Source organism: Oncorhynchus gorbuscha, linkage group LG14 (genome assembly GCF_021184085.1).
Source record: "Oncorhynchus gorbuscha isolate QuinsamMale2020 ecotype Even-year linkage group LG14, OgorEven_v1.0, whole genome shotgun sequence".
Classification (NCBI taxonomy): Eukaryota; Metazoa; Chordata; class Actinopteri; order Salmoniformes; family Salmonidae; genus Oncorhynchus; species Oncorhynchus gorbuscha.
The window spans coordinates 32,567,604-32,588,491 of record NC_060186.1 but is presented as its reverse complement, the minus strand read 5'-3'; the positions used below and the strand labels follow the sequence as shown (position 1 = coordinate 32,588,491).

Below are 20,888 nucleotides of genomic sequence, written 5' to 3'. Positions count from 1 at the left end.
TTTCGACAGTGATTACAGCCTCGAGTCTTCTTGATTATGATGCTACAAGCTTGGCACACCTGTATTTGGGGAGTTTCTCCCATTCTTCTCTGCAGATCCCCTCAAGCTCTGTCAGGTTGGACAGGGAACGTTGCTGCACAGCTATTTTCAGGTTCTCTCCAGAAATGTTCGATCAGGTTCAAGTCCGGGCTATGGCCGGGCCAGTCAAGGACATTCAAAGACTTGTCCCGAAGCCAGTCCTGCATTGTCTTGGCTGTGTGCTTCGGGTTGTTGTCCTGTTGCAAGGTGAACCTTTGCCCCAGTCTGAGGTCCTGAGCACTCTGGAGCAGGTTTTCATCAAGGATCTCTCTGTATTATACTCCGTTCATCTTTCCCTCGATCCTGACTAGTCTCCCAATCCCTGCAACTGAAAAACATCTACACAGCATGATGCTGCCACCACCATGCTTCACTGTAGGGATGGTGCCAGGTTTCCTCCAGACATGATGCTTGGCATTCAGGTCAAAGAGTTCCATCTTGGTTTCATCAGACCAGAGAATCTTGTTTCTCAAAGACTGATAGTCTTTAGGTGCCTTTTGGCAACCTCCAAGCGGGCTGTCATGTGCATTTTACTGAGGAGTGTCTTCCGTCTGGCCACGCTACCATAAAGGCCTGATTGGTGGAGTGCTGCAGAGATGGTTGTCCTTCTGGAAAGTTCTCCCATCTCCACAGAGGAACTCTGGAGCTCTGTCAGAGTTGCCATCGGGCCCGTCTCCACCAATTGCTCAGGTTTGGCCGGGCGGCCTTCCATTTAAGAATGATGGAGGCCACTGTGTTCTTGGGGACTTTCAATGCTGCAGAATTGTTTTATGCTTTGACACAATCCTGTCTTGGAGCTCTATGGAAAATTCCTTCGACCTCATGGCTTGGTTTATGCTCTGACATGCATTGTTAACTGTGTTACCTTATATAGACAGGTGTGTGCCTTTCCAAATCACGTCCAATCAATTGAATTTACCACAGGTGGTAAATCAAGTTGTGGAAACATCAAGGATGATCAATGGAAACAGGATGGGTCTGAATACTTATGCAAATAAGGTACTTCTGTTTTTAATACATTTGCAAGAAACTTTTCGCTTTGTCATAATGGGCTATTGTGTGTTGATTTGAGAGACAAATATTCAATCCATTTTAGAATAAGGCTGTAATGTTTAAAAAAATGGCGGTCAATCGGTCTGAATACTCCCCCAATGCACTGTATGTGTATGTGCTTATGAATGTGAGAGGAGTAGATACATTCTAGCAGTTTATAAAGACTAGCTTGTCTCGTTCTTTCTATGTAAGTGTTCCCTTGAAATCATGTTCCTTGAGTTTCAGCCCAGCCTGCCTAGGCTACAGTGCATTCAGAAAGTATTCAGACCACTTGACTTTTTCCACATGTTGGTACTTTACAGCCTTATTCTAAAATTGATTAAATTGTTTTTTTCTCTCCCATCAATCTACACACTACCCCATAATGACAAAGCAAAACAGCTTTTTAGAATTTGCTGAAATCTTCAAAGTAGCCACCCTTTTGTCTTGATGACAGCTTTGCACAGTCTTTGCATTCTCTCAACCAGCTTCATGAGGTAGTCATCTGGAATGCATTTCAATTAACAGGTGTGCCTTGTTAAAAGTTAATTTGTGGAATTTCTTTCCTTAATGCGATTGAGCCAAACAGTTGTGTTGTGACAAGGTAGGGGTGGTATACAGGAGATTGCCTATTTGGTAAAAGACCAAGTCCATATTATGGCAAGAACAGCTCAAATAAGTAAAGAGAAATGACAGTACATTAATAAGACATGAAGGTCAGTCAATACGGAAAATGTCAAGAACTTTGAAAGTTTCTTCAAGTGCAGTCGCAAAAACCATTAAGCACTATGAAGAAACTGGCTCTCATAAGGACCCCCACAGGAAAGGAAGACTCAAATGTACTTCTGCTGCAGAGCATAAGTTAGTTTCCAGCCTGTAAAGAAGGTATTTGTTTTTACATTTTTAATACATTTGCAAACATTTCGAAAAACCTGTTTTTGATTTGTCATTATGGGGTATTGTGTATAGATTGATTGCTGAGGAGGGAAAAATGTATGGAATCCATTTTAGAAGAAGTCTGTAACGTAACAAAATGTGGAAAAAGTAAAGAGGTCTGAATACTTTCTGAATGCACTGTAGCTGGTCTTGGCTGAGTCATTCCATCTCAGACAGCGATGGACTTTGGTTTCTAGAGCACAACCGAGAGTACACAAATGAATGACAAAAACCAACCAGCTACACACACAGCTCTCAAATGCACACACAAAAGCATCATCACACACAGTTGCAAACACACAGCAGGACAGACACACAGACACACAGCTCCCAAATGAGCGAACCATCTGAAGCCAAAACAGATCCCACCAAAACCCAATTAAACAAGTGTGTTAGCTGTTGCCTAGCTAGTAAACAGTCACACACACACATATACACACACTTATACACACACGCACACACACTGCTCATCTCATTCCATAATTCCATACATCCTATCAAGTAGTGTTTTACAGCTGAAGTCTGATAATAATTGTGTGTTATACCGTCATGTAACCTTTACATAGAGTAACACCACGGTGTGATGCATTTCAAAAGTGTTAGGAGTGTTAACATACACAGGCCTCTCTCTTCCAGACCTCCTGATGAGGGACGCCTGCATACAGAGGGTTAATGCAGACATACGGAGAGAGAGAGGGAGCAAGAGAGACCGAGAGACCGATGGAGAGGGAACAAAGAACCGGGCTGTGGTTGAAATGAGCGAGAGAGAAACATGGAACTGCGGTGGAATTGAGAGAGGGCATAGGTGATGACGGTGATAAACATGAAGAACAGTTGCTCACCCATGACACGACCCGGCCGTTGAAACAGGGAAGTTTGGCATTGTCGTCTGAGATCTCCTCCTTCACCACCCTGAGGGGAGAAAGGAGGGAGTCAAAAAAAATCCACCGGGTTACACACATCACAACATTAAAGGCAACCTATATATATATATATAAACTATACAGTGGGTTCCGAAATTATTGAGACATTTGATAAAGATGAGCAAAAAATAATATATACCTAATAAACTGGCCACTGAGTGTGTGTGTGTCTGTGTATATATATATATATATATATATATATATATATATATATATATATATATATATATATATATATATATATATATATATATATATATATATATATATATTCACTGCTCAAAAAAGGGAACACTTAAACAACACAATGTAACTCCAAGTCAATCACACTTCTGTGAAATAAAACTGTCCACTTAGGAAGCAACACTGATTGACGATAAATTTCACATGCTGTTGTGCAAATGGAATAGACAACAGGTTATATATGCTTCCTGGCTGATGTTTTGGTCACTTTTGAATGCTGGCGGTGCTTTCACTCTAGTGGTAGCATGAGACGGAGTCTACAACCCACACAAGTGGCTCAGGTAGTGCAGCTCATCCAGGATGGCACATCAATGCGAGATGTGGCAAGAAGGTTTGCTGTGTCTGTCAAGGTAATGTCCAGAGCATGGAGGCACTACAAGGAGACAGGCCAGTACATCAGGAGATGTGGAGGAGGCCGTAGGAGGGCAACAACCTAGCAGCAGGACCGCTACCTCCGCCTTTGTGCAAGGAGGAGCACTGCCAGAGCCCTGCAAAATGACCTCCAGCAGGCCACAAATGTGTATGTGTCTGCTCAAAAGGTCAGAAACAGACTCCATGAGGGTGGTATGAGGGCCCAACGTCCACAGGTGGGGGTTGTGCTTACAGCCCAACACCGTCAGGACGTTTGGCATTTGCCAGAGAACACCAAGATTGGCAAATTTGCCAGTGGCGCCCTGTGCTCTTCACAGATGAAAGCAGGTTCACACTGAGCACATGTGACAGACGTGACAGTCTGGAGACGCCGTGGAGAACGTTCTGCTGCCTGCAACATCCTCCAGCATGACCGGTTTGGCGGTGGGTCAGTCATGGTGTGGGGTGGCATTTCTTTGGGGGGCCGCACAGTCCTCCATGTGCTCGCCAGAGGCAGCCTGACTGTCATTAGGTACCGAGATGAGATCCTCCCAGGTTGGCCCTGGGTTCCTCCTAATGCAAGACAATGCTAGACCTCATGTGGCTGGAGTGTGTCAGCAGTTCCTGCAAAAGGAAGGCATTGATGCTATGGACTGGCCCGTCTGTTCCCCAGACCTGAATCCAATTGAGCACATCTTGGACATCATGTCTCGCCCCATCCACCAACGCCACGTTGCACCACAGACTGTCCAGGAGTTGGAGGATGATTTAGTTATTGGTCTGGGATGAGATCCCTCATCAGGAGCATGCCCAGGCGTTGTAGGGAGGTCATACAGGCACGTGGAGGCCACACACACTACTGAGCCTCATTTTGACTTGTTTTAAGGACATTACATCAAAGTTGGATCAGCCTGTAATGTGGTGTTCCACTAATTTTGAGTGTGACTCCAAATCCAGACCCCCATGGGTTGATAAATTTGATTTCCATTGATAAAGTTTGTGTGATTTTGTTGTCAGCAAATTCAACTATGTAAAGAAAAAGGTATTTAATAAGAATATTTCATTCATTCATTCTAGGATGTGTTATTGTAGTGTTCCCTTTATTTTTTTCGAGCAGTATATATATATATATACACACACACACTCAGTGGCCAGTTTATTAGGTACACAACCTTGTTCACAAAAATGGTTCACTCCTACAGAGAGTGTCACGTGGCCATGGCTTGATATATAAAGCAGGCAGACAGGCGTTGAGGAATTCAGTTACTGTTCAATTGAACGTTACAAATGGGCAAAACGAGTGACCTAAGCAACTTTGAGCGTGGCATGATCGCCGGTGCCAGGCACGCCGGATCCAATATCTCAGAAATGGCCGGCCTGCTGGGATTTCTATGCACGACTGTGTCTATGGTTTACCGAGAAAGCTGCGGCAAACAAAATGCATTCAGTCAGCGACAGTGTATGGGCAACAACAGCTCATTGATGCTCGAGGTCGAAGGAGAATGGCAAGAATCGTGCAAGCTGACAGGAAGGCCACAGACAGACAAATAGCAGTGCAGTACAACAGTGGTGTGCAGAGCAGCATTTCGGGAACACACAACTCGTCAGTCCTTGTTACAGATGGGCTGTTGCAGCAGATGACTACACCGGGTTCCTATCAGCTAAAAACAAGAAGAAGCGGCTCCAGTGGCACTCGATCACCAGCACTGGACAATTGAGGAGTGGAAAACAATTGCCTGGTACATGACAACGAGTTCAGTTTTCTTGAGTGGCCAACGCAGTCCCCAGACCTCAACCCAATAGAGCATCTTTGGGATGAAATGGAACGGGCTGTGGAATGTTTCCGACACCTTGAAGAATGCCCAGAGAATTCAGACTGTTCTGGAGTCAAAGGGGGGTTCGACTCAATACTAGATGGGTTTACTTAGTAAACTATACAGTGGGTTCCGAAATAATTGACACATTTGATAAAGATGAGCAAAAATAAATGTATAAAATTAGCTATTCAAATACTGAGCTATATTGGTAAATTCTATTATTGCTCAGAGAAAGAGACTTTGTTTAACAAGTAATACAAATATTTTTCCTATCAAAGAGGAAGGAGTCAAAATTATTGACACCTGTAGTCAATACCTGACCTTGCGAGGATAATGGCACTGAGACTTTTTCAGTGACATTATCCTCGCAAGGTGTCATATTGAAAGGTATTGAAAACAGAACTTCCGGTTCCGGTGGCATGCAACATAACTATGAGTTAACTGACATATTTTCAAATAATTGTCAACATATAACACCACATTAAGGTGTGGGACGTTCACTGTATTACAAGGAGCAACAGTAGCTCTGTTTCACTCCAGCAGGTAGCATAATCTATCCATTCAGTTCACCTGTGGGAAACATGTCAGCTGTCAACACCCGACAACAGAAAGAGTTGGCCGCTACTATCAGGAAATTACCTCTGCCCTCGACTCACAATTATATCCAGTAAATGAATATCTTGCACTGCTTACTTCTAAAGTGGATAACGACTCAACTAAAGCTGAAAGTTTGGAGACAGCGGCCAATGTGACAGAGGGGGACTCCATGACCTGCAAACAACACAAACTAACCCTTTCCAGCCTGAGCGAAATGATCCATTTCTTGCTGGATCATGAGCTCTGCGTGTATTAATGAGCTCTACGTGCATAATTTGTTGGTGTAAAACCATATATGAAAACATGATACATAATTTGAAAGCTGAGAAACAGCCCTTTCAAATGATATGACATCCCCATCAATAACATTGTAATCAGTCAAGAAATAACACCTGTGAAAATAGGTATCTTATATGAAAATCAATACTTTTCCCCCCCAACCAACTGCCATTTACACAACTTTCTAATGAAGATAGAGAAAACCTTATTGAGTCTTCCTTGTTTTGTAATGATTGAACATCTGCAATCAGAATAGAAATACCTTTTACTGTGAACACGTTACAGCCGTTTTAGTGACCGATCGCATTTTCTATGTAATGTTCCTTGATCAGACACTTTATCTGGATAGTATATTAAACAAAAATCTGCACCGAAAAGAATTACAAATAGCATTTAGTCTTACATTTGACAAAGACAAACAAGTACTATAAAATTAATAAAATATGAACTTTATTGAAAGAACAAGGTTAGGGGAATACATTGTCTCATTCACACCTGTAAAAAAAAGGTGCAAGTTATCTCCATCATAGCCATAATGTTACAGTATATACAACATTCATCTAAGGGATATTGCAATCAACATTGATCTGACCGACGCTGGGCAGCATCTTAGACCTGGAGGGTGGGGGAGGGGGACAGGCATCAGTTGGCATGGAATCAAGCATTTCTATAACTTCCCTAAACCAGTGTGAGCACAGTAGTCAATCTATTTTATTCAACATCAATATGGAGCATTATCTTTAATATTTGCATCATGTGTCTGGACATACTGAGCCATCTGCTCGTGGGATGCCTTCCTCAAGTTCTCAGTCTGTTTGACAGCCAGACCTCTGCCACGACCCAGCTCCTGTAGTAGAGAGATTTATTCCTAAGGCAACAAAGAGGGAATTCTTGCATGAAATTGATGAGTACCTTCAGGGGCTGCCCTACACTCCTCTGTCAGCTCAGTGTAGGCCAATGCCAGGTTCAGGCTGAACAGGAGGAACAATAGTTTATCATCTTTCAATGCTAGGGATGCGTTCCAAATGGTACCCTATTTCTTAGATGGGGCATCAATGTAGACATCTCTAATAGTAACCGGATTCAAACTACCTGGAGTGCCTCAACCTAAAACAATTTTGGTCCTCTGCTATGCATAACCGCTTGCCCTCACATTCAGGTGCTACTCAAACAAACCACATTCTATTCTCCTTTCTATCTATCCTGTAACAACACCAACATATTCTAAAGTAGTCCTCCAGTACATTGAAGTTTCATTCTTTCTGTTCAGCCAAATGTTCGTGTGGTGCCATTTAGCCAACTCCTATGTATAGCCAACTTCGATGGTAACATGGCATGACAACATTCATACAATAGGATAAACAGATCTTAGTCAAGGCTAACCAAATGTTGATTCTCTGCCAGTCAATGTTCAACTTTCTGTCCTGTCCTGTGTGTGTGTTCTGTTACCCTGGCTTATTGTATTGTGCTCACTTGGGCAGTGAGGGTGTGTCCTGTGAGGGTGTGATTGTCCCTCAGCCCTTTCTTCAGGATCAGCATGTTGTCCAGTCTCTGCCTGTCCTTGTCACCGTGGGGACAGCTTCTATAGTGTCCTCCTCACAAAGGTCTGAAAGCTGACAGTCCACCACACTGTCCTACAGAAAGAGAGAGAATTAAAAAATCATAGACCTGCGACAGAGAGATAGGATATATATATATCGAGAGAGAGAGAGAGAGAGAGAGAGAGAGAGAGAGAGAGAGAGAGAGAGAGAGAGAAGTACCAGTCAAAAGTTTGGAGACACCTACTCATTCAAGGGTTTTTCTATATTTTTACTATATAGAATAATAGTGAATACGTCAAACTATGAAATAACACATATTTCAATCATGTAGTAAGTAAGCAAAAAAAGTATTAAACAAATCTAAATATATTTTAGACTCTTCAAAGTAGCCACCCTTCGCCTTGATGACAGCTTTGCACACACTTGGCATTCTCTCAACCAGCTTCAACTGGAATGCTTTTCCAACAGTCTTGAAGGAGTTCCAACATATACTGAGCACTTGTTAGCTGCTTTTCCTTCACTCTGCGGTCCAACTCATCCCAAACCATCTCAATTGGGTTGAGGTCAGGTGATTGTGGAGGCCAGGTCATCTGATGCAGCACTCCATCACTCTCATTCTTGGTCAAATAGCCCTTACACAGCCTGTTGAAAAACAAATGATAGTCCCACTAAGCACAAACCAGATGGGATGGCGTATCGCTGCAGAATGCTGTGGTAGCCATGCTGGTTAAGTGTGCCTTGAATTCTAAATACAATCAGACAGTCACCAGCAAAGCACCCCAACACCATCACATCTCCTCCTCCATGCTTCATGGTGGGAACCAAAAATCTCAATATCCATTGCTCATGTTTCTTGGCCCAAGCAAGTCTCTTCTTCTTATTGGTGTCCTTTGGTAGTGATTTCTTAGCAGCAATTCGACCATGAAGGCCTGATTCACGCAGTCTCCTCTGAACAGTTGATGTTGAGATGTATATTTTACTTGAACTCTGTGAAGCATTTATTTGGGCTGCAATTTCTGAGGCTGGTAACTCTAATGAACTTGTCCTCTGCAGCAGAGGTAACTCTGGGTCTTCCTTTCCTGTGGCGGTCCTCATCACAGACAATTTCATCATAACGCTTGATGGTATTTGCGACTGCACTTGAAGAAATTTTCAAAGTTCTTGAAATGTTCCGTATTGACTGACCTTCATAAGGTAATGATGGACTGCTGTTCAGAAAGAAATTCCAAAAATGTACTTTTAACAAGGCACACCTGTTAATTGAAATGCAATCCAAAATCAAATCAAATCCAATTTTATTTGTCACATTCACATGGTTAGCAGATGTTAATGCGAGTGTAGCGAAATGCTTGTGCTTCTAGTTCCGACAATGCAGTAATAACCAACAAGTAATCTAACTAACAATTCCAAAACTACTGTCTTATACACAGTGTAAGGGGATAAAGAATATGTACATAAAATCTAAAAACAGGTGAATACCTCATGAAGCTGGTTGAGAAAATGCCAAGAGTGTGCAAAGCTGTCATCAAGGCAAGGGGGTATATATTATATACATACATACATACGCACGGGAAGTATTCAGACCCCTTCCCCTTTTCCACATTTTGTTACGTAACATACTTTCTAAAATGGATTAAATTTAAAAACTCCTCATCAATCTACACACAGTGCTCCATAATGACAAAGCAGAAACATGTTTTTAGATTTTATGGCAAATACCTTGTTTACATCAGTATTCAGACCCTTTGCAATGAGCCTCTCAATTGAGCTCATGTGCATCCTGTTTCCATTGAGCATCCTTGAGATGTTTCTACAACTTGATTGGAGTCCACCTGTGGGAAAATCCATTGATTGGACATGATTTGGAAAGGCACACACCTATCTACAGTTGAAGTCAGAAGTTTACATACACTTGGAGTCATTAAAACTCATTAATAACCTGTTGGGGCTAGGGGGTACACGGATATATTTGTTAGATGACCACCAAATTCAAAAACACACACAGCGATTTCATAGTTACAAAAGCATAAATATAGATAAAATGAATCACTAACCTTTGATTATCGCCATCAGATGACACTCATAGGACATCATGTTATACATGTATTGTGTGTTTTGTTCGATAATGTGCATATATCTATATATATATTTTAAAAATCTCAGTTTACATTGGCGTGTTAAGTGCAGTAATGTTTTGAATCCAAAACATCCGGTGATTTTGCAGAAATACTCACAATAAACATTGATAAAAGATGCAAGTGTCATTCACAGAATTAAAGAATTAAACGTATCCTCTATGCAACCGCTGTGTCAGATTTCAAAAAAACTTTATGGAAAAAGAATAATCTGAGAATGGCGCTCAGAACCCAAAGAAATAGCCGCCATTTTGGCGTCAACAGAAGCTACAAAAAAAACACTATAAATATTCACTTACCTTTGAATATCTTCATCAGACAGCAGTTCCAGGAATCCCAGTTCGACAATAAATGACTGATTTGTTCCATAAAGTAAAAAACATAATTTAGCCACTTGTTGTTAGCTTGTTCAGCCCAGCATTCAATCCTCAAAAAGCACGAGCAATTCCTCCAGACAAAAACTTTAAAAGTTCCGTTACAGGTTGTAGAAACAAGTCAAATGATGTATGCAATCCATATTTAGGATGTTTTAAACATTAATCAGCAATAAGGTTCCAACCGGAAAATTTCATTGTCTGAAGAAAGGCATTGGAATGCAAGAACACTCTCTCGTGATCGTGCGTAATGAGACCACCGAAACTGAGAATTTCATTGTCTGAAGAAAGGCATTTGAATGCAAGAACACTCTCTTGTGACCGTGCGCAATGAGACCCCCGACTCAAAGAGCTATTTGAGCCCCTCCTTTATAGTAAAATCATACAACCAGAATCTAAAGATGGTGACATCTTGTGGAAGCCCTAGGAAGTACATGCTCATCCATATCTAAGATGGACATCAAATGGCACTGTTTTAAAAATTGAGTTCACACTTCCTGTTTGGATTTCTTCTCAGGTTTTTGTCTGCCATAAGAGTTCTGTTATACTCACAGACATAATTCAAACAGTTTTAGAAACGTCAGAGTGTTTCCTATCCACCAGTAATAATAATATGCATATATTCCCGTCTGGGAAAGAGTAGGAGGCAGTTTATTCTGGGCATGCCTTTCATCCAAAAGTGAAAATGCTGCCCCCTAGCCCAAACAGATTTTAAAGTCATTAAAACAATTCAACCACTCCACAAATTCCTTGTTATCAAACTATAGTTCTGGTTCTCTAGTAAACTGCTTTTCTAGTAAATTGGTAGGAATGTCTCATCTTATGTTCAAGAAGGGCCTTTTTCCCTTTATTCAGATTACACCGGACCAATTTTGATTGTTAGAAAAGGAACAAATGTTTTAAACAAGCCTTAGAAAGTTGGTTGCAATTTCAGTTTAATCCACCTGAAAAGACATAAAAAATAATACAACAAATATTGTGGTTAAATTCAAATATACTTATTGATTAGAAAAAAATATTTTTTAAAGATTTTCTTTTTAAAAAGGTATACTTTTTGTGAATGATATCATAAATAGGACTGGTGGAGTTATGTCACACATGGAGCTAACCCAGACATTTAGAAATGTCTGCTCTACCCAAAAATACAACCAATTAATTGCAGCATTACCACAAAAATGGAAGAGGCAAGTAGAAGGGGAAAAAAGTAAGGAACTTGTAAGTCGGCCCTGTATCAATGGTTAAAGAAAAATAAATGATCTAATGACTCTGCCTCCTCACAGCAGAATCTGCAGAGCTGGGAAGATTGTATCTCCCATATACAGTGGGGCAAAAAAGTATTTAGTCAGCCACCAATTGTGCAAGTTCTCCCACTTAAAAAGATGAGAGAGGCCTGTAATTTTCATTGTTATGTTTAGAGAAAAAAGGGGGAGGCCTGCAAGCAGAAGAATTACCATCCCCAACGGTGAAGCACAGGGTGGCAGCATCATGTTGTGGGGGTGCTTTGCTGCAGAAGGGACTGGTGCACTACACAAAATAGATTGGCATCAGGTGGTAGGAAAATTATGTGGATATATTGAAACATCTCAAGACATCAGTCAGGAAGTTAAATGGGTCTTCGAAATGGACAATGACCCCAAGCATACTTCCAAAGTTGTGGCAAAATGGCTTAAGGACAACAAAGTCAAGGTATTGGAATGGCCATCACAAAGCCCTGACCTCAATCCTATAGAAAATTTGCGGGCAGAACTGAAAAAGCGTGTGTGAGCAAGGAGGCCTACAAACCTGACTCAGTTACACCCGCTCTGTCAGGAGGAATGGGCCAAAATTCACCCAACTTATTGTGGGAAGCTTGTGGAAGGATACCCGAAACAATTAAAAGGCAATGCTACCAAATACTAATTGAGTGTATGTTAACATCTGACCCACTGGGAATATGATGAAAGAAATAAAAGCTGGGAAAAAATCATTCTCTCTAGTATTATTCTGACATTTCACATTGTTAAAATAAAGTGGTGATCCTAACTGACCTAAGACAGCACATTTTTACTAGGATTAAATGTCAGGAATTGTAAAAAAAAAAGTTTAAATGTATTTGTCTAATGTTTATGTAAACTACCGACTTCAACTGTATATGATGTCCTACAGCTGAAAGTGCATGTCAGAGCAAAAACCAAGCCATGAGGTCTAAGGAATTGTCCATATAGCTCCAAGACAGGAATGTGTCAAGGCACATTGATTGATTTGATTTGATTTGAAGACAGGAATGTGTCAAGGCACAGCTCTGAGGAAAGGTACAAAACATTTCTACAGCATTGAAGGTCCCCAAGAACACAGTGGCCTCCATCATTCTTAAATGGAAGAAGTTTGGAACCACCAAGACTCTTCCTAGAGCTGGCCGCCCAGCCAAACTGAGCAATCAGGGGAGAAGGGCCTTGGTCAGGGAGGTGACCAAGAACCCGATGGTCACTCTGACAGAGCTCTAGAGTTCCTTTGTGGAGATGGAAGAATCTTCCAGAAGGACAACCATCTCTGCAATACTCCACGGATTAGGCCTTTATGGTAGAGTAGCCAGACGGGAGCCACTCCTCAGTAAAAGGCACATGACAGCCCGCTTGGAGTTTGCTAAAAAGGCACCTAAAGGACTCTCAGACCATGAGAAACAAGATTCTCTGGACTGATGAAACCAAGATTGAACTCTTTGGCCTGAATCCCAAGCGTCACATCTGGAGGAAACCTGGCATCATCCCTATAGTGAAGCATGGTGGTTGCAGCATCATGCTGTGGGGATAGTTTTCAGCTGCAGAGATTGGGAGACTAGTCAGGATCAAGGGAAAGATTAACAGAGCAAAGTACAGAGAGATCCTTGCTCCAGAGTGCTAAGGACCTCAGACTGGGGCAAATGTTCACCATCCAACAGGACAACAACCCTAAGCACACAGCCAAGACAATGCAGGAGTGGTTTCAGGACATGTCTCTGAATGTCCTTGAGTAGCCCAGCCAGAGCCCGAACTTGAATCCGAATGAACATCTCTGGAGAGACCTGAAAATAGCTGTGCAGCGACACTCCTCACCCAACCTGACAGAGCTTGAGTGGATCGGCAGAGCAGAATGGGTCCCCAAATACAGGTTTGCCAAGCTTGTAGTGTCATACCCAAGAAGATTCGAGGCTGTAATCTGTGCCAAATGTGCTTCAACAAAGTACTGAGTAAAGGGTCTGAATACTTGTGTAAATGTGATATTGAATTATTTATTACGGGGTCATTACGGGGTATTGGGTAGATTGATGAAAAAAATACACTACCGGTCAAAAGTTTTAGAACACCTTCTCATTCAAGGGTTTTTCTTTATTTTTACTATTTTCTACATTGTATAATAATAGTGAAGACATCAAAACTATTAACACATATGGAATCATGTAGTAAGCAAAAAAGTGTTAAACTAATCAAAATATACTTCTTCAATTAGCCACCCTTTGCCTTGATGATAGCTTTGCACACACTTGGCATTCTCTCAACCAGCTTCACCTGGAATTATTTAATCCATTTTAGAATGGCTGTAACGTAAACATTTTTGGAAAAAGTCAAGGGGTCTGAATATTTTCCGTATGCACTCAATGTTAACAAAAAGTGTGTGTGAATATCCCTAACCTTTCCAACAGACAAAGAGCTATGAATGGATCAGAGGTTCACCAATCAGGGCCTTGATTGGCTCGGCAACAGTAACTGTATGTTTGGTGGGACGTTGATGGGAAATTCTGCTAACTCACAGAAAACTTAACAATGTTTTTTCAACGTTCCAATGAAACAGGCACAATGTGTGAAATAATTAATTTAAATTATATGAGAGGAATATTAATTAATATGAATTAAAATATTGTATCTGAAACTAAAAACTAAAACAAAACAAAAAACAAAAAACTAACTAGTGCAGTTGACCTCGCAAGGTGAGGTAAATGAGATGGTTTTTTGTGTTTTTTATTAATTTTTTACATACATTTACATACAGAATTTTTTTTATTTCACCATTATTTAGCCAGGTAGGCTAATTGAAAACAAGTTCTCATTTACATCTGCGACCTAACCAAAATAAAGCAAAGCAGTGCGACACAAACAACAACACAGAGTTACACATGGAGTAAACAAACATACAGTGTGTGAAAATGGAGTGAGGAGGTAAAGCAATAAATAGGCCATAGTAGCAAGTAATTACAATTCAAAAAGGTATTGAAAAAAGGGACGTCAACAATTTAGACAGAGCTGGTCATGGGTGCACCTCAGCCACGCTCAAGGTCCTAAACGATATCATAACCGCCATCGACAAGAGATATTACTATGCAGCTCTATTCATCGACCTGGCCAAGGCTTTTGACTCTGTCAATCACCACATTCTTATCGGCAAACTCAACAAACTTGGTTTCTCAAAAGACTGTCTCGCCTGGTTCACCAACTACTTCTCAGACAGAGTTCAGTGTGTCAAATCGGAGGGCCTGTTGTCCGGACCTCTGGCAGTCTCCTAGGTAGGTGCCACAGGGTTCAAGCCTCGGGCCGACTCTCTTCTCTGTATCAATGATGGCGCTCTTGCTACTGGTGATTCTCTGATCCACCTCTACGCAGACGACACCATTCTGTATACTTCGGGTCCTTCTTTGGACACTGTGCTAAGAAACCTCCAAACAAGCTCCAATGCCATAAAACTCTCCTTCCGTGGCCTCCAACTGCTCTGAAATGCTAGTAAAACTAAGTGTATGCTCTTCATCCAATCACTGCCCGCCCATCCAGCATCACTACTCTGGACGGTTCTGACATGTGGACAACTACAAATACCTAGGTGTCTGGCTAGACTGTAAACTCTCCTTCCAGACTCACATTAAGCATCTCCAATCCAAAATTAAATCTAGTATTGGCTTCCTCTTTCGCAACAAAGCATCCTTCACTCATGCTGCCAAACATACCCTCGTAAAACTGACTATCTTACCAATCCTCGATTTCGGCGATGGCATTTATAAAATAGCCTCCAAAACTCTACTCAACAAATTGGATGACATCCGTTTCGTCACCAAAGCCCCATATACTATCCACCACTCCGAGCTGTACGTTCTCGTTGGCTGGCCCTCGCTTCATACTCGTCGTCAAAACCCACTGGCTCCAGGTCATGTACAAGTATCTGGGGCGGCAGGGTAGCCTAGTGGTTAGAGCGTTGGACTAGTAACCGAAAGGTTGCAATTTCGAACCCCCGAGCTGACATGGTACAAAATCTGTCGTTCTGCCCCTGAACAGGCAGTTAACCCACTGTTCCAAGGCCGTCATTGAAAATAAGAATTTGTTCTTAACTGACTTGCCTGGTTAAGTAAAGGTAAAATAAAAAATATAATAAAAATCTGCTAGGTAAAGCCCCACCTCAGCTCACTTGTCACCATAGCAGCACGCGCTCCAGCAGGTATATTTCACTGGTCACCGCCAAAGCCAATTCCTCTTTTGGCTGCCTTTCCTTCCAGTTCTCTGCTGCCAATGACTGGAATGAACTTCAAAATTCACTGAAGCTGGAGGCTCATATCTCCCGCACTAACTTTAAGCACCAACTGTCAGAGCAGCTCACAGATCACTGCACCTGTACATAGATGGGCTGTTTACAGATGAGCTATCTACCTCATCCCCATACTGTATCTATTTATTTATCTTGCTCCTTTGCACCCCAGTATCTCTACTTGCACATTCATCTTCTGCACATCTATCAGCAGTTTTTAATTGCTATATTGTAATTACTTTGCCACTATGGCCTATTTACTGCCTTACCTCCCTTATCTTACCTCATTTTCACACACTGTATATAGACTTTTCCTACTGTATTATTGACTGTATGTGTGTTTATTCCATGTGTAACTCTGTGTTGTTATATGTGTCGAACTGCTTTGCTTTATCTCTGAATGGCACACCTACACAATCCATGTCTGAATTCTTTCAAGTCTTAAAAATTATTCTTTAACCTGCCTCCTCCCCTTCATCTACACTGACTGAAGTGGATTTAACAAGTGACATCAATATGGGATCATAACTTCCACCTGGTCAGTCTGTCATGTTTTATCCTCAGTGAATATTTCCACACTATGAGGTTGGAATAGTAGTGCGAAAATGATAATGCCCTTTTAGTGTAAGAGCTTTTCGAAAAGACTGAAATTTCAGCCTCTTTTGATGGGATGGAGTTTTGGCCTGCCTGGTGACACACCAGATGTTAAAGGAGTTAATAGACCAATAAGAAAGAGAGTTCCAAATGTCTCTGCCAATGCCCTCTCAACTAGTTTTCCCCTCCTAGCAAAATTCTTGCTTGAGAAATTGCTCTTTGCTAAGAAGCTATTTTTGTTTATTTTTGAGCATTTTAATTGAAAAACAAATATTTCACAGTAAGGTACTTAACTGTTACAGAGAAATGATTTGATATTGAGATAAAAACATCTGCATTGGACCTTTAATACCAACAAATGTGCCCGTATAATAATAAAATAACAAAGGCGTAAAGAGTGGATGTGTGGGGCAAATTGTTTTTTTTTAAGTGGTTGTGTGGGGCAAATAAATACATGAAATGACAACAGCCAGATGAAAACAATACACTACAGGCTCTACAATATCACACATTTTTCTCAGTGCGTCTCTCTCAAACATTAACACAAAAAGTTGCTCACGCCACTAGCCCCTCCCCAGCTGCTCCCTGAAAAAGTGCTGACCTCAAGTGAACACTGTTGCCATAGAAACCACCAAGACAGACAGACAGAGCGTTGTTAGAGGTGAAGAGCATAACATATGGAAAATAAAAAACAAGCATAGAAAGAAATATGACTGGTTTAATACATCACTTAAAATGTCTTCCTTTACACAAACATTTACCCATGAGTACAAACACGAGCAGACAATCATGAGCAGTGAGTAGACATTTACCTTATGTATACCTGACCTAGTTTTGTCCTGCTCCTGAGCCACATTTGGATGTGTGTAGAGATACTGGACAGATTTTTAATTTGATGACTGTTGTGCCGCAGCGAATTTTCCTGCGCAGCATGAAATGCTAACTTCTACTGTATTCAAGGTTTAAAAAGGATTCTGTAGTTTGTAATTTCCACTTAAAAATGTCAGACTTGATTTTCCCTAATGTAAAATGCATTAGCCCCTAGACAAATGTCCATTAATTATTATCTGCCTAATAACTGTAATAAAATTCACATTGGTTGTTGCTGCAGGATTACTTTCCTGCTGTGAGAACTTGTTCACATGAAGATAGCACATCTGTATTTTCTTTTCATGAGTAAGAGAAGTCACGCACACACAAAGACACACTAGTAATCTGTCAGGAACCCTCCTCTATCATACACACACACACCTGCCGATGCATTCAGACACAAAGATGCTTTGAATAATGACTTTACCATTTGTCCTGGCGGACGAAGAGCCAGAGAGAAGAGGAGGAGTCTCCTGTTCCCTGTCGCTGTGTGTGTGTGTGTGTGTGTGTGTGTGTGTGTGTGTGTGTGTGTGTGTGTGTGTGTGTGTGTGTGTGTGTGTGTGTGTGTGTGTGTGTGTGTGTGTGTGTGTGTGTGTGTGTGTGTGTGTGTGTGTGTGTGTGTGTGTGTGTGTGTGTGTGTGTGTGTGTGTGTGTGTGTGTGTGTGTGTGTGTGTGTGTGTGTAACGCGGAAACTCAGGGGTTTGAGTCCTAAATGGCACCCTATTCCCTACATAGTGCACTACTTTTGAGGGCTCTTGTCAAATGTAGTGCACTATGAAAGAAATACGGTGCCATTTAGGATGCATAGTGTGGCAGTCCCAAGCCCTGCGGCTCATTTTATTAAGCACATTAAAAACAATAATAATCTCTCTCACTCTCTCTTTCTGCATCTCAATCCATCCCTCCCTCTACTTCTCTTACTCTTCTAAGCATCAAATCAAATGTATTTATACAGCCCTTCTTACATCAGCTGATATCTCAAAGTACTGTACAGAAACTCAGCCTAAAACCCCAGTAAGTTTTGATTGCGGGGCAAGTCCAAAAGATATGAGAGTGATCCTCCCTCAATAGACCACATTCTCTCCAACAAGGGTGTAGGGAGCCAGTCTGTTTTGATTTCAGTTTAGGCATTATGAAGAAACGTATAACATTCTTCCAACAGAATTCTCTCCATGACCTTGAGTTGGTGGAGCTTTGTAGAGTCTCTAATATGTTCAACCATGTTTCATCAGTTATTTCAATGTTAAGTTCCTCCTCCCATTTCTTTTTAATATAGTTTGTAGAATGTTTCTTTGAGGATTGAATACCCAAGTAGAGATTTGAAATAGTTTTTTTGTTACTCCCAAAGATGTATGCGTTAGTGAATACTTGGATTAATATTGGAGGTGCTCTAGGGTTAGTCACTTTTATCTCCCTTAAGAAATAGTGTCAAACTTGTAGGTATCTGTAAAAATCGTGTTTATCTAAGCCATGTTTTTTTTACTTAGGTCCTGGAAGTTATCTAGGTTCCCATTCCTTATAATTGTACCGAATGTGTCCATTGTTTAAGCTCGTTCATCCTTGTTCCAAGACACCTACAGTACTACATGCATCCTTGTTCCAAAGATTCCTACAGTAGCTCATGCATCCTTGTTCCAAAGACACCTACAGTAGCTCATTCATCCTTGTTCCAAAGACACCTACAGTAGATCATGCATCCTTGTTCCAAAGACACCTACAGTAGCTCATGCATCCTTGTTCCAAAGACACCTACAGTAGCTCATTCATCCTTGTTCCAAAGACACCTACAGTAGCTCATTCATCCTTGTTCCAAGGACACCTACAGTAGCTCATGCATCCTTGTTCCAAAGACACCTACAGTAGCTCATTCATCCTTGTTCCAAGGACACCTACAGTAGCTCATGCATCCCTGTTCCAAAGACAAATACAGTGGCTCATGCATCCTTGTTCCAAGGACACCTACAGTAGCTCATGCATCCCTGTTCCAAAGACAAATACAGTAGCTCATGCATCCTTGTTCCAAGGACACCTACAGTAGCTCATTCATCCTTGTTCCAAAGACAAATACAGTAGCTCATGCATCCTCTTTTATATTGGGTGGCCCCAGCAGGAATCGAAAATACGATCCTGGCTTTGCAAGCGCCATGTTTTACCAACTGAGCCTCACAGGACAGCATGATATGGGTTGTTGGACTGGTTAATCTATCCAGGCCTGCAGGTGCAGACTACTCCACTGATGTGGAAAAGCAGTGAAGCACTCCCTGATCAGATTTACTACGGACAAATAAGACGGATGCTGCTCTGGACACACACGGATGGAGGGAGGGAGGGATGAGGGAAGAGCTATGAAAAAGAGGGAGGATGAAAAAGAGGGTCAGGAGGGATGGAAAAGAGAGCAGGAGGGAAGGGACAGAGGTGAAAGGGGGGAGGGTAATAATCTCTGAGGTTCAGAGTCGGCATCCTTTTTTCTTCCCAGCCATAAACAACACAAATAGGACAGAGAGACAGATTAAAAAACCACAGGAGGCCAGACACAAACACAGAGACAAAGACAGCTAATCTATTCCCCAGTACATGCGCACACATCTAATATGCAAATAGTCTCAAGTCGACAGAGAAGAGGGGAAGACAGGAAAATAAAACAGGAAGGGAGGAAAGTAGGTCAGCTTCCTAAGAGACAGAGCGAGCACTCTGCTCCACTACACACACACACACACACACAGTATCCACTACTATAGAAACAGATGTACCCGGTTGGGGGTCTAGAGCGGTAGGGTGTGGTTCTAGTGGTCCACACCAGGCTTTTGTTTACATACATTTTTGTATTTATTTAACATACCATCCTCGAATACATCCTTCAGTCCTTCCTTAAAGTCATCACTATTCTAACACGATTGGATAGGTGAGCGCAAGGATATCACTCCATAGCCTCCACCAATCCGCCCATGCTCGTAAGGTCAGTGATTACTGCAAGGAAGGGAGGAATAGCACATAAAATAATTCTGACTGATCAGCTACAGGTCTGCAGCAGAAGCAGCACCATACTTGAAATGTGTTGTTTCAAATGTGAAATGGCTGTTTTCACATGTTGAGCTTTAATTTCACGTGAAACCATATTTTCACATGTATTAAATAGAATTGACACCATCTTTTCTCATGTGAGGAGAATAACATGTTGTTTTCACCTCACACGTGAATTGTAGTTTGACATGTGAAATCACAAGTTCACATGTGAAAATCTAACTTTCAAATGTGGAATTGTATGTTCACATGTGGGGGTGAAATAGTGTTATTCCCCTCACATGTGAAAATGTGGCGTTAACATGTTGCAGTAGCAATGTTCCCACATGTGGAACTGCAATTAATGCCGTTCTGTAAAAAGGTTATCTGAGTAATAATTCAAGTGCATTATTTTGATTTCTGAGCCACTTCATTATTATTGTATTCCTCCATGGTGTTACATTCATATACATGTACAGTGCATTTGGAAAGTATTCAGACCCCTTTGACTTTTTACACATTTTGTTATGTTACAGCCTTATTCTAAAATTGATTCAATTGTTTTTCCCCCTCATCAATCTACACACAATACCCC

The 20,888-nt window shown here is 41.4% G+C and overlaps 1 protein-coding gene and 1 long non-coding RNA gene across 2 annotated transcripts in view; both read right to left on the bottom strand.

Annotated features, from left to right (window-relative positions):
- Positions 1–20,888, bottom strand: part of LOC123994803 (segment polarity protein dishevelled homolog DVL-3-like) — a 53,914-nt gene that overhangs the window by 30,649 nt on the left and 2,377 nt on the right. Inside the window, 1 exon segment of the mRNA XM_046297801.1 lies at positions 2,889–2,958. Coding sequence (XP_046153757.1) covers positions 2,889–2,958 — 70 coding nt within the window.
- Positions 6,685–9,577, bottom strand: LOC123994804. The gene is made up of 2 exons (XR_006831724.1): positions 9,517–9,577; positions 6,685–7,890 (listed from the first exon to the last, which is right to left on the bottom strand). It is a non-coding gene; the product is annotated as an uncharacterized LOC123994804 (long non-coding RNA).